The 13,145-nt window shown below is 40.0% G+C and overlaps 1 protein-coding gene across 1 annotated transcript in view; it reads left to right on the forward strand.

The window, feature by feature from the left end:
- trim33 (tripartite motif containing 33) overlaps positions 1-12,717 on the forward strand; it is a 35,927-nt gene extending 23,210 nt beyond the window's left edge. The window contains exons 8-18 of the mRNA XM_046056101.1: positions 1,656-1,712; positions 1,973-2,173; positions 2,670-2,802; positions 3,154-3,217; positions 4,721-4,874; positions 5,685-6,115; positions 7,362-7,473; positions 7,555-7,629; positions 8,590-8,742; positions 10,438-10,488; positions 11,950-12,717. Of these exons, the coding sequence (XP_045912057.1) occupies positions 1,656-1,712; positions 1,973-2,173; positions 2,670-2,802; positions 3,154-3,217; positions 4,721-4,874; positions 5,685-6,115; positions 7,362-7,473; positions 7,555-7,629; positions 8,590-8,742; positions 10,438-10,488; positions 11,950-12,174 (1,656 nt within the window). The 3' untranslated portion in view covers positions 12,175-12,717. The remainder of the gene's footprint in view (positions 1-1,655; positions 1,713-1,972; positions 2,174-2,669; positions 2,803-3,153; positions 3,218-4,720; positions 4,875-5,684; positions 6,116-7,361; positions 7,474-7,554; positions 7,630-8,589; positions 8,743-10,437; positions 10,489-11,949) is intronic.
- The last annotated feature ends 428 nt before the right edge of the window (positions 12,718-13,145 follow it).

Consider the following 13,145-nt stretch of genomic DNA (forward strand, 5'->3'; position numbering starts at 1 on the left):
TCTTCCCCATGATTGTGTAGCCTACAGAACTAGACTGAGAGACCATTTAAAGGCCTTTGCAGGTGTTTTGAGTTAATTAGCTGATTAGAGTGTGGCACAAGGTGTCTTCAATATTGAACCTTTTCACAATATTCTAATTTTCTGAGATACTGATTTTGGGGTTCTCATTAGTTGTCAGTTATAATCATCAAAATGAAAAGGAATGAACACTTGAAATATATCAATCTGTGTGGAATGAATGTATACATTATACAAGTTTTACTTTTTGAATGGAATTACTGAAATAAATCAACTTTTTGATGATATTCTTTTTTTTTTTTTAAATGATATTCTAATTATATGACCAGCACCTGTACCTGGAACTTGCATATTGTATCACCTCCTGAGCAGTGCTAAAACGGGCAAACGTAAAACCCTATCACACAACAAAGGCTACAGGTTACATTCGATTGGTAAATGTCCTGCAGTGGAGGGCTATTAGATGTTATATCTGCCCACTAGTTTTGATCGGTAACTACAGATTCCTCAAAACATGCCTGGGCGAATGTGGCTTTTATTCAAATGAAAATGCAAACTGCTGTTTCTGAGCTACAATTTATCGGAATTCAAATTTAAATGCAAAAGTCCAGTTTGCATTTTCATTTTCAAGTTTAAAAGGGGCCATGCAGAGGTTTATTGTAAACAGATAAGATACATTCAGTGTTACTCACCAAAATGCTATACTGTAAAACTTAAATTAATAGCTCAGTCCCAAATACCCGCCGACCCCGTTTACTGGCCTGATGTGGGAACACATTTTGACAAATAAACACCTGCCTCGATTTAATCTGGTCTAGTTTTTATAGAAGTTCTTTGGATGTATAAAAACCTGTATGGTACAAGAGAGGAAAGGGAAAAAAAGTGACGACTGCCGTTATCTTTGAAGCGCTCATTAAATCCGAATGTGTCGCTTCCTTGATTATTTATATTCCTTTAGTCTTTAAGGGTCCACTGATTAAAAGATGAAAAATGAATCCAAGTTGTGAATCCTGTCATGTGAAGTCCATCGCTCTCTGTCTGCTAACTTTAACTAACACACTTCTCTCATCCTGCATCCTGTTTTCATTACGTTGCTGCCTTCAAAATAGCGCATAAGCTGTCTGTCGGAGCTAGATCAAATGAATGACGTCTATTTGATATTATTTGATCATTTTTATACAATTAATGTTCTGTTTGAAATAAATAAACTGTTTCATAGTAGTTTTAGTTTTGTGCAAAAGGAATTAAAGGCCTGTCCCATATGGACGCATGTCTCAAATATAGGCAGGATCTTGGTCATAAAAAATATCCTTCTGATTAATAGCGGGGCGGGGGGGGGATTTCTAGTGGTCAAACTCTACAGGGAACTTCCAATTAGCATATTATGTGCCAATTTGAAAATAAAAATGCAAGTACATTTCACATTCAGTTTCATTATAATTATGACAGGGTTGTACATGGTTGTTTTCCTAGCAGGAAGCAAAAGTACTGTTTCCTCATTCAGTCACTGCCTTGCCAATGTGTCTATACATAGATTATTTGCTCAGTTCAAATAATGTGTATAGTATGAAAATGTACTGTTTGCATCTTAGACTAGGCAAGAGAAACCTCCATTATTATTTTTTTTGTGTGTCCAGATGTCTATAGAATCTGAGATGAGCCACCAAAGGTTTCGTTTCTTACTACAATCAGGGGTTTGGCACCTTTTCCTACTTTGTCATTTGTGTGTCTTGTGCAGCATGCGTTGTCACCCAAATGCATGATCACACAACCATGTTGTTTTCACAACAAAGAATGTTTGATAAAACTCAGCGAATGACCTGCCTCATTGTTCTTATCCTCCCTACTTTCTTCCCTTCCTTCCCATTTGTTCATTCTTTCTTTTATTCTCCTTCCTTCCCTCCTTCCTATGATCTTCTTTTCCTTCAACCCCCCTCTCTCTTTTTCTGTGCAGCATTCCAACCCAGGGCATGCAGGCCCTTTCCCGGTGGCATCCCTCCATAATGCCAACCCCACAAGTCCCACCAGCGCCAGTATGGCCGGGGCCCATGCTCACCGCGGCCCTACCAGCCCCATCATAGGTCCTATCGAGCTCATCCCCTCCGTCACCAATCCTGAGAACCTGCCCTGCCTACCTGAGATCCCACCCATTCAGGTGCGCACATTCTAACCCATGTTCTGTGTGTTTGTTACATTCGTAACATTTTCTTTCACTTGCTACTTTTAGACTTTTTCAGCCAAATTCATGTTCAAATAAAAATGAAAGTTATCAACATCAAATTATGAGCAATTCTGTTATTTAAGAAAACATATCAAATGCAAATGTGTCTATTAAATGTATCCCATAATTAGCATTATGATAACATTTTGAAACCAAGATGTGATGAAATAAGAGAGATTCGATATAAATTCACAAAATCTTTTATAAGTGTAAAATGTACCTTGAGTGGGAAAGGTATGAGGAAGCACAATTACAAATTGTTATGTGATGCAGGAGTAGACAGATTAAGCAAGCCAAAATGTCCAAATATTTGTCTGCTGGTGATAATTTACCTGGCTGAGGATCATATTTCGTTAAAAGTATTGACCTCTTTAGTAACTTAATTTTCTATGGTATTTTCCTTGCCACTGTGCTTTTATGGTATCACTAGCTGGAGGATGCAGGTTCCAGCAACCTCGGACACCTCCTTTCTCGTTACATCTCAGCCAGCACGCAGCATCAGCTAGGCTCAGTGGACATGAACCCCTCACCTGGACTGTCCACACACTCGTCTGGATCTTCAGGTACCCACATAAAATACTGCTAAATAATCAAATGCGATAAAGTACTTTTTACATTTATGTAATACAGTGGATTAGCCACAAAAGCATAAAATAAAATAATTAAATGTATAAGCTATTCCTAAATTTAATTTCCAGAAAATTAACATATCATGATATATCTCATTACCATGATGAAAAAATTAAGTAGTTTAAAATATTGGCAGTGTTGTTCACCATCAAATCCTGTATATCCTTAGATACTGTGTACATTTTTATGTCCTTTCTAGAGGAATGAAACATTCATGTTCTTGTTGAATAAGAAGTGATCAGTGCTGCTTTATCACCTGTGTCATGTCTCATTTTTGTCTGCAGGTCTGTCGAATGCTCACACACCAGCGCGACCTTCTAGCACATCCAGCACAGGCAGCAGAGGCAGGTAAGAAGATATGATGGTATTTTACTAACAAAACACCTTGTTTAAATTTCTATATTAACATGCCAGAGTCCAAGGTTACCGATTTTAATAAATGAACAAAGGACTTTTCCAGTAGTGCGGTAAACGTTGCAGCATGTAATTGAGCTATTGATCAATAGAAGCGTTTGGCAGATTCTCAGCGTTTGATGTTAAATTATAGGTTTTTGGAGGAGTATTAATGTGAGGGCAATTCTGAACTCCTTCAGTGATTACTGGTTTAATTTGACCACCTTGATGCTGGCATGTCTGTGCAAGGCAAGGTTTACCAAAGAAAGTGTGTGTGCAAGAGAGAGATGGTAAATACCCTGTACTTGTACAGCACTTTTCTAGTCTTCCAATCATGTCACATTTACCCCATGCACACACATTCAAACACTGATAGCAGTAGCTACAGTGTAAGGTGCTGATCATCAGAAACACACCACGACTGCACAGCCGGGGATCGAACCACCAACATTTTGATTGAAGGACGACCCACACTAGCTCCTGTGCCCCAGCAGAGAGAGAGAGAGCTAAAGCCATAAGAGTGAGTCACACTAGTGAGTGACACTGCTAAAACTTAATTGGTCAGAGCTTATGATTGAGGTCATGCAAATATTTAGCAGGGATCAATAGAAATGTGCCACGTCATCACCGAGATGCGCGCGCAACCCCTCTTGACATTTTAGCTAATTGCGTATTCATTACAGCCTCATTGAGTATGATTTTTACGAAGCATATAACCTTTTTAAGGCCACTCTGAGATAAAATAAGAGAAGTATTCAGTGCTTTTACCAACTCTCACCACCAACACCACTCTCTCCTGCCGAGTGGATGCTTCACTGGCAGCAGCGGCCGGAGTTTCTTTCTACATGCTAAGTTTCATGTTGCTGTGTTGCTTTAGCAGATGCTTCGACACAAAATTGTTTGCTGTTGAAAGTGGTTGACACAGTCTTCTGACCGGCTACCAAAGCAATTTTGCCCCCTGACTGGGCGCGTATCCTGTAGTATTTGTATACAAGAAACCCATCTACAAAGACAAGCTGCTGATGCTCAGAAACAGCAGGGCCAACATACTAACAGCAGTACAGCGCTGACTTCCTGTCACGTTTTGTTTTGACATTTTGTTTTGACCCCTGTTTGTGCAGCTTAATAATCTTAATAATCTTATGTGCGACAAAAGAAATCACCAAACCCCCCTTTGAAAATATGTCCTTTTAGTTTAGCCTTGCTTTGCATACTTTGTTAAACACCTGGCTTGGCCATTGTTCATTCTGAAGCATATGGGCCAGATAAAACAAGCAAAACATGTTTGTTTGTCCTGTGCTCGACATAGGGACAAAAGTCTCTATGGTTATGATCCCTGTGCCCCAGTCACCAGTCTCATTGAACTTAGTCATGATAATTAGTAATTGGTTTGATGTTAACAAGTTCAAACAATTGCATTAATCATTTCTCCATTGTTTGTTTTTGTGTGTGTTTAAGTTGTAGCTCTGCAGGGAGGGTGGGGCCAGGAGGTGGAGCTGCAGTGGAGCAGGTGAGGGTGAAGCAGGAGCCTGGTACAGATGACAGCTATAGCTGTCCAACTTCTTCTCTGAAGACAGAGCGGGGGAAAGATGCTGGGAGGAGTGCGTGCATGGTATGAATACTGTTACAGTTTTAAAACAAGCCACTGGGTTTCTGGATGTGATGACCTCATACTGTACTGATCTGCTATACTTGCTGGTAGCTGCTGATCTGTACTGCATTGTGCGCATGGTCAGCTCGTCATGTGCCTCCTGTCACAAGCGGTTTATTGTGGTAAATTGTGCGTTAGCATGATTTGGACATTTTGTTATAACATTTTCAGCCGCATCACTCTGCACTCTGTCTGACTTGTGCACAATAATTCCAGGCAGAATCAATTATCCATTAGAATCGATTATTCACTGTTAATTACTATTGAAGCATCGAAGCTCAAAAAATGACATTCGGGCCAACCCCAATAGCATCAGAGAAAGTCACAGACATCACTAAATAGATTTTAAGATGAAAGTTTATATTATATAATATAATATATCACTTGGTGTTAAGGAGATGGGGGTGGAGAGCATTGACTTAAACATTGGTCCAACATTTTCTATAGCTGTGAAACTGGGTTGAGATCTGGTGACTGTAAAGGCCGCAGCATTTTATACTGACCAGATACTGACCTGTTGTGTTCAGGTGTTTCCTTCAATTTGTCCCCCATCTGTAAGTAACACAGAACATTGTGAAGATGATGAGGAAGATGGAAAATGTGAAATAAGAAAAGTGACAAAATAAACTATGCTCACTGTCATCATTCTGTCACATCGTTTCCGGTCTCCATACTTAGACAGTATTGTAAGATGTGTTTGAAATAAGACAAATTTTCAGAAGATTGTCATACTGCCTTTAAACAGTTTAATGTTTTTGTGTGTTTTCTCAGATGAGCAGTCCGGAGAACAGCCCCCTCCCTGTATTGGGAGCTGTATCTGCAGGCCAAGATGCTGTCAAGGCTTTAGGGGAGCGCATCAAAACAGAACCCCAGTCCGAGACACCTTGTTCTGGACTAAATGGCGCTAGTGTCACCACCTCCTCTCCTTCCACTACCACAATGACCACTACCTCGTTGTCCACCGAGAACAACAGCAGCAGCACAGCTGATGCTCCGCTCACTAATGGAAACTTAGACAAGGGGACAGAGACCCAAGGGGGCAGGACGTCTGCTGGAACAGGCAGTTCTGATGTGAAAGAGGATGACCCAAATGAAGACTGGTGTGCTGTTTGTATCAATGGTGGTGACCTGCTGTGCTGTGACCGCTGTCCCAAAGTATTTCACATGAAATGCCATGTACCTACCATAAAAATCTTCCCAAAGTAAGTTTTTAGTGTATTTTCATAACACAAGAATATCTTGTTGTTATAACGATGTGTGAGCGGACATTGAGTAGGCTGCGTGACTCACTTTGCAAAATACTACTCCAAAAACACTGTGTCCGTGCGTTTGCTGCATCATGCGTGCAGTACACGTGTGCTAGAGTTGAATAAGCAACAGCTGAAAAGGAGTGAGCAAACAGCAGCAAACTATGTCGAAATCGGTTGCCGTTAAATACCACAAACTAACCACCGCATGGAATATCAAGAATATAAATAGCTTCGGGAGTCAGCTGTCCATGACAGATCTAAACCAGCCAAGATACCAACACAAAAACAAACTCTGGTTCAAATGCCCTTACACTAAAGACAACAGCTACAGACTGAACTCACGGCTAAAGCGACAGATGAAATGGTTTACTCATACTTGCTGGTGGCGTGCTGGTGATTTCAGTGTTTTTATATTGTTTTTATTAAATGTCAGTTTTAGTTACATTAATAAGACCTGTTCCCATTAATATCTTTAGTAAGCAACAATTAATATCCTATTATTAACCATTCCTGTTGGGCTCCCAGGCAATAGTCGGGAAGCACAGGTCCTAAGTCGATGTAACTTTGGGGCTAATCCCCTTTCACACTTTCTTCAACAGTTGGCAAGCAACACATGGGAGCTCTGCTTCAGTCTTCACCGACCACTGTAACGTCCACTATACATTACTGCTAAACTGAGGGCTTATTTCTGACCCATTGCTCTCTGCTCTGATCTGCTCTGCTGTCATTCACCGGTGCACTGTTCACATACACGCTCGGTCTTCTCCCCCTCTACCACACACACACGCTACGTTACTTCAATAATACCCCTATGACCAGTATCTGATTATTTTTTCAGTGAGGTAGCCAGTGATAGTTCCAGTAACATTTAGGGAAATGCAAGTTGAACCACAAAGTTAAAAAAGAGAACAGACAATGGAAAGAACCATGCAGAATGGCTACTAAACACTAACACTAAAACCTGAACATATTTACACTTTGACAAAGTTGATGCCTGATTTGTACTAAAAGTCCCATACTAGCAGACAGATACATCAGTCTAAACCTAATGTCTAAATACACCACTCTATATTCTGAATTTTCTGGATCATCTGTTGTTAATTGACCATGCAGATGAAAGGTCAAACAAAATGAAACATAATGTTAACTTAATGTCATCTATGTGTTTTTCCTTTTGTTTGTTTTTTCCCCCCCTCAGGGGTGACTTTCTCTGCACGTTTTGTCGGAGTCTCACCAACCCCGAAATAGAGTACTGTGACGACAGCAGGAAAATCAGTGGAAAGCAGGGCCTGACTACTGAGGACCAAAGGGTCAGTACAGCCACCACATACCCTTAAAGGCCTCTTCATGATTAGTACAAGGCAGTTAATCATCTTTCCTCCTCTCTGCAGAGATGTGAACGCCTCCTGCTGCACATCTTCTGTCATGAGCTCAGTGTGGGCTTCAGGGAACCTGTTCCTAGCTCTGTAAGTAGCTTTATCTAACACACACACTACCTGATGGTCAAGGTCCTTCATCTTCTGTCCTGCTCCCTTACTTCTGTTTCTTATGTGGTGGCAGATGTTCACCTTTCCTCCTTTGCTGTTATTAGTCCATGCCTGCTCTCATCTTTGTTGTTGTTCTGCTTAAGCCGACTGCACACAGTCACAGATGTGTTGGAAGTAGACACGCTTGCCATTTGAAATGATGTTCCGTGTGCTGGTATTTTTTTCTTTAAATTTATTACATGCTGCATAGTATATTTCTTCTTTTCTGTGGTTAATCATTGATTATATTGCCCTTAACTCATAAAATCCTTTTGAGACATGCTTGTAATGAGCTGTACCAATTAACGTAATTTCCCATACATAATTGTCCTGTTGTTGGCAAAGCAGGTACTTGACAATCGTAATCACATCTGAGATTTCAAGAAGGTTCAAAGGACGGACTCAGGGGAAATATGACTATTTATATTTGCAGTATTTACCACATGCTTGGGGCAGGTGGAAAATGTTGAGCTACATCTGGTCAGACGTAAAAAGAGACCCAGCTTGAAACTAAGGGATATCATGGGGCAAAATGCAAGTGTGTCAGCAAGACATTGAAACCATCTATGACCCTGGAATATAATCCTTTTGTCTTACTGCCTTTTGATTCTCCTTTCTTAATTCTCCCCTTGGTATCTCCAATGTACTCTGTTGTATGCCAAATTGCAGCTCACTACATTATGTCAACGAATTCAAACTACCCCTAAAAGCACCAAAATGTTGGACTATTTCCTAAAACCTTCTGCCTTTTGAGTTGATGTCGGATTTCTCCGTTTCTGTTGCTTCTGCCAAACTGCAAGCCACATTGTCCTCCTTTTTTCATGTTCACTACAAAAAGAAAGTTTTCGCCATCTGCTGATACAGTTAGACATGTTATCTGACCCACTTTTGTTCGCCCAGGTGCCGAACTATTACAAGATTATCAAGCAGCCCATGGACCTGAAGAAGGTGAAGAAGAAGCTGCAGTTAAGGAGCTCTCAGTACTACCAGTCCATCCAGGAGTTTGTGTCTGATATGCGCCTTGTCTTCAAAAACTGTGCAAATTACAATGAGGTGAGCAGCATGATTCTTGAGCCTGCTTTGGGGAATGGCATCGGCTTGTGTATGTGCATGCAGACAAGGGTTAGACTGATATCAGTTTACGTTTAAATTGCTGCCAGCGAAGTAAATGGCTTGGATTGAATCATTTGACCATTTTCATACCCACAAATACTAGGCTAACACATTACACTTTTAAATTAATCTGCAAAAATGTGAAAGTGGACAATGAAATGAATAGATTAAACAACGTACATATACCAGTGTTGAGGCCGGAGTTGGCAAACCAATATATTAGTCTAACCTTATGTGAAGACACAGCCTGACATTGGAAAAGGAAGTGGTGCTAAGGGTGTACATAGTTCTGTACACCTACTAACACTGGCTGTGGGAGTGTAAAGGCGTCACTGTCTTAACACTGGCTGCAGGAACACTGGCTGAACACTGTCTGCATAACAATGATAAATCACAAGTTTGGTTTTTATTGGATGGCTGTTGTCACTTGATTATTTTACTTCATCTTTAAGCATATTTTATAGGAGAACTATGTATTTTAATGTATATTGGATGTACTTAGTTTGATTCTTTACATTTAGATGTGGGTGTGAGTATCACTTGAATTGCTTATGATATCATGTACCCTGTGTGTTTGTAATGGAACACAGTCTTTGTTTGATATTTTGCCTAGATCTGTCTACTATAATGGATATTGTATATAATCATGTATTATACCTTCCACCACCTGAGGGAGCTTGCTTCTGTTTTATCAAAAAGTGAACAATATCTCAAATGACAACCAAGACTACCCTGAGGCATCACTTCATTTGTCTACTTTGATCGTAAATGTTGTGAGCCTTGTAAGACCTCACCATGCATATGATGTTATTATGTAATCAAAATTAACAGCAAGTAGGGTTCTCACTTGAGAAGGGTGTTGGTAGTGCTCCATACATCTTGTGATTTGCATGACTTAACAATATAGAGAGGGCTGTTTCAGCATGACAACATCACTATAATGTAATTGAATTATTCATGTTTTAAAGTAATTAGTTAGTCATTATTTAGTGAGTAATTACTCACCATTCAGGTATCCTAAGGCACCACCCATAGCAACACATAGGAAGGATTGAAGCTCTTTTAATTGTTCCATCAAACAATTCTTAGTTCTGAAAAAATGATACCAACAAAATATAGAACATAAAACTATAGACTTAAAAAAGGATAGAGGGAAGAAAGAGTAGAAACAAAAAAAAGTTATGATGTAGTGTATTAGTTGAAGCCTTTGATATTGTTAATAGCATTCCCAGAGAATCCTTTTCTTACACTATCAACATATAGACCATTGAATAATACATTTATTTGCACTTAAGTGGTAAAGAAACTTCAAAGAGAATGGTAAGAGCTGTTTTTTCTATTTAAAATAGGAAATGTGGCACACTGCATGCACCACCATAGAGATGGGATTATACACTAGAGATTAACAACATGATCACGCGTTCTCTGTAGTGACTAAATGGAAGACCTAAGACTAAGTGCAGACTTGACTTGCTGTTAATTTCTACAGTATCGGCTTGCACACCTCGTAGGCTTGAGCACAGTAGGCTGTAAACCGATTTCTGATCGGTCATTATGTAACCTGCCTGTGCTGTGAACTCTTTTCTTCCCCCCTGCTGCTTCACTGTTTGTTATAATGTTATTGCCCCTTTTTAGATGTCTCGAATAATCCAGGTTTATGATGAGGAGAAACAGATTAATACGCAGGTAAGCCGTTTCAAATAGAGTACAGATGTCCTGTGCCCTCCCACTGAGGCTCCAAGAAAGGTGTGTTTTTTTTTCCCCCCTTCATCTTAGCATAGAGAATTTATGAGCAGCAGACTTGAGCAGTCATGCCGTTTCAAACTATAAAAACTATGGATTATATTTCTTCCCATTCACTCTTAATGAAAGGTGGTAAGAGCAGGTGATAGACAACAGGGTGTCTGAAGGTCCTGAAAAGGTCTAAAATTGTGTGTGTGTGTGTGTGTGTGTGTGTGTGTTATTTGGCTCAATTTACTTCAAAAGGTCTTGAAACCAGTCTATTTAAAGGCCCAATATACTTTGTCCAAACTGCTTGTCGGATGGTTGGATAGCTTCATAAATCCCCTACGGGTCTGTCGGACCATTTCAGAAACTTTATGAAACAGACAGTCCAACATTCACACCCACTTCACGTCATGATTGACCAACTGTGTGCAGATGTGAGGAAACGCTGGTTTTGAACTTCTTTCTAGCGCTTGTTAATCAAATATTTGTGGCACTTTTTATGTGTACAATGGAGAGCAACACTATAAATGTCTTCCCGGAGAGACTGTCTGAAATGTGCGCCGTTATCCCTGTTTTTTTAAACGATTCAAGGTAATGCGTACATATATGTGAGTGAATATATGCATGTGAAAGCAGACGGTGAGATGATTCAAACAAATCATGACTTGCATGGCCCCTCATAGTATTTGGTTAATTTAAGTTCAAAATGTTGGAGATAGCTGGACATGAGCGTCATTCCAGGCTTGAATTTAGTGTTCTAAGCTTTCTAAGACCAAGAAACTCCTGGCTGTGATAACACAATCGTTCATGTGGGTGAACTCCTGGGTTTAGGGGTTGTTTCCTGTAGCTGGTTAAAATTTTTTGTCAAGAATTGTTATTTAATTTACCAACTGAGCTAACCAGTGACACTGAAAACCGCTCTGAAATTATCATTAAGAAACGCTCCTGCCGACCCCTGTGTTAAACTACTGTTTTGTTATCTCGATCACCAGAAAATGATCTCGTTATCACGAGAAAACAACATTTGTTATCTTGAGATAATCATGGGAAAAAGGAGTAAGTACTGCCTTTAAAAATGGAGATACTTTATTTTAGCCCTACAGGTGTATTCATTGACCCTTAAATTGTATGGAAGTATCTGAAGCCAGCCTTATTGAAAACTGAATTTGGGAAATGCTTCATGGAGCCACAGTGGGGTGGGGCTCCAGGATATCTCTGCTCTGTACAGCAAGGTTGAGCCGGTGCCTCCCTGCCACCAGGAGTCTTAACCAGATCTAATTTGTCTCCTCATTCTCTGCTTCCTCTTCCCTGCTTCAACCCATTCATTCATCCTACTCAATGGTACTCTTACACCTGCTTCCTCCATATCACTCTTTCCCCCTCTTCCTCTCCCACCCCCTCTGCCTCCTCCTCCGGCAGGTGGGATCAGAGATGGCGATATCCGGCAAGGCAGTAAGCCTGTACTTTGAGGAGAAGTTGCAGGAGATATTCCCAGGGCAGAGCTTTCCTGAAACACCTGAACTTGAGTCCCCGGACACAAAGGAAAAGGAGGAGCATGACGACACAGATGACTCTGAGGAGGACTTCGTACAGCCCAGACGCAAAAGGTTAAAAACAGATGATAAAGTGGTCCACATCAAGTGAGAAGCAACCACAGAAGAAACAAGAGAAGTGAAACTGTTTTCTTCACGTCCCACACTTCTCCTTTGTTTTCGAGGCAGCAAACTAAAAGGACGAGATTCGCTGTTCAAACTGCTTGGTATATCATCTTTGCCTTTTAATAGGATTTACTGTCAACTCCATTAGAAATTGGCCTTTGTCAGAACTCTTGAGGTCAGAAACATAGAAGAGCTGCATACCCTTTTTATTTCAGGGACACTCAAGAACTCGCTTGTTTGGATTTTGAAGTAGGACTTCTTTTCCAGTAGATAAGTTAACGATTGGTCCTTTCTTTTCTATCATCTGTTTTCATTTGTAGACTTGTTGTGATAGTTCCTTTATAAAACATTAAAATCAGCTATCCCCTGTTGTTAATGTATTATATCAATACTTTGACATGAAACCTACCAAGTATTTGTATGACTTTGTGGAAGCGTTATGTAAATAAGAGAATCTAGCCCACTGAAGGTGTTCCTACAGTATAAATGTTTGGGTGCGTCATCAATAAAAACCTGTCATTGAAATATATCAAAGAAAATGTGTGGTGTGGAGCAGGTTTAGTGTTGCCTGGAGCTCTTAAAAGAGCAGTTCTCCTAAATTGCAACAAGAAGAACAACAACAAATGAAAACCATGTTCTCACTATAATTTTGATTTATTTTGTCCAGGTTTAAAGATGCCTGTCTTGATACTTACAAATGTAATTTGCTGCATTTCATTGGATAACCCACAGACCCAACAGTAGTAAGTGAACAGGCGTTACTAAAAACATTAGACAAAGCAAGGTTATTTGTCTAGCACGTTTCATACACTAAGGCAATTTAAAGTGCTTTACATACACCGAACAAAATTATAAACACAACACTTTTGTTTATACCCCCATTCATCATGAGCTGAACTCAAAGATCTAAGACTTTCTCTATGTACACAAAGAGCCTATTTCTCACAAATATTGTTC

The sequence above is a fragment of the Micropterus dolomieu genome, linkage group LG08, assembly GCF_021292245.1.
Source record: "Micropterus dolomieu isolate WLL.071019.BEF.003 ecotype Adirondacks linkage group LG08, ASM2129224v1, whole genome shotgun sequence".
In the NCBI taxonomy this organism is placed as follows: Eukaryota; Metazoa; Chordata; class Actinopteri; order Centrarchiformes; family Centrarchidae; genus Micropterus; species Micropterus dolomieu.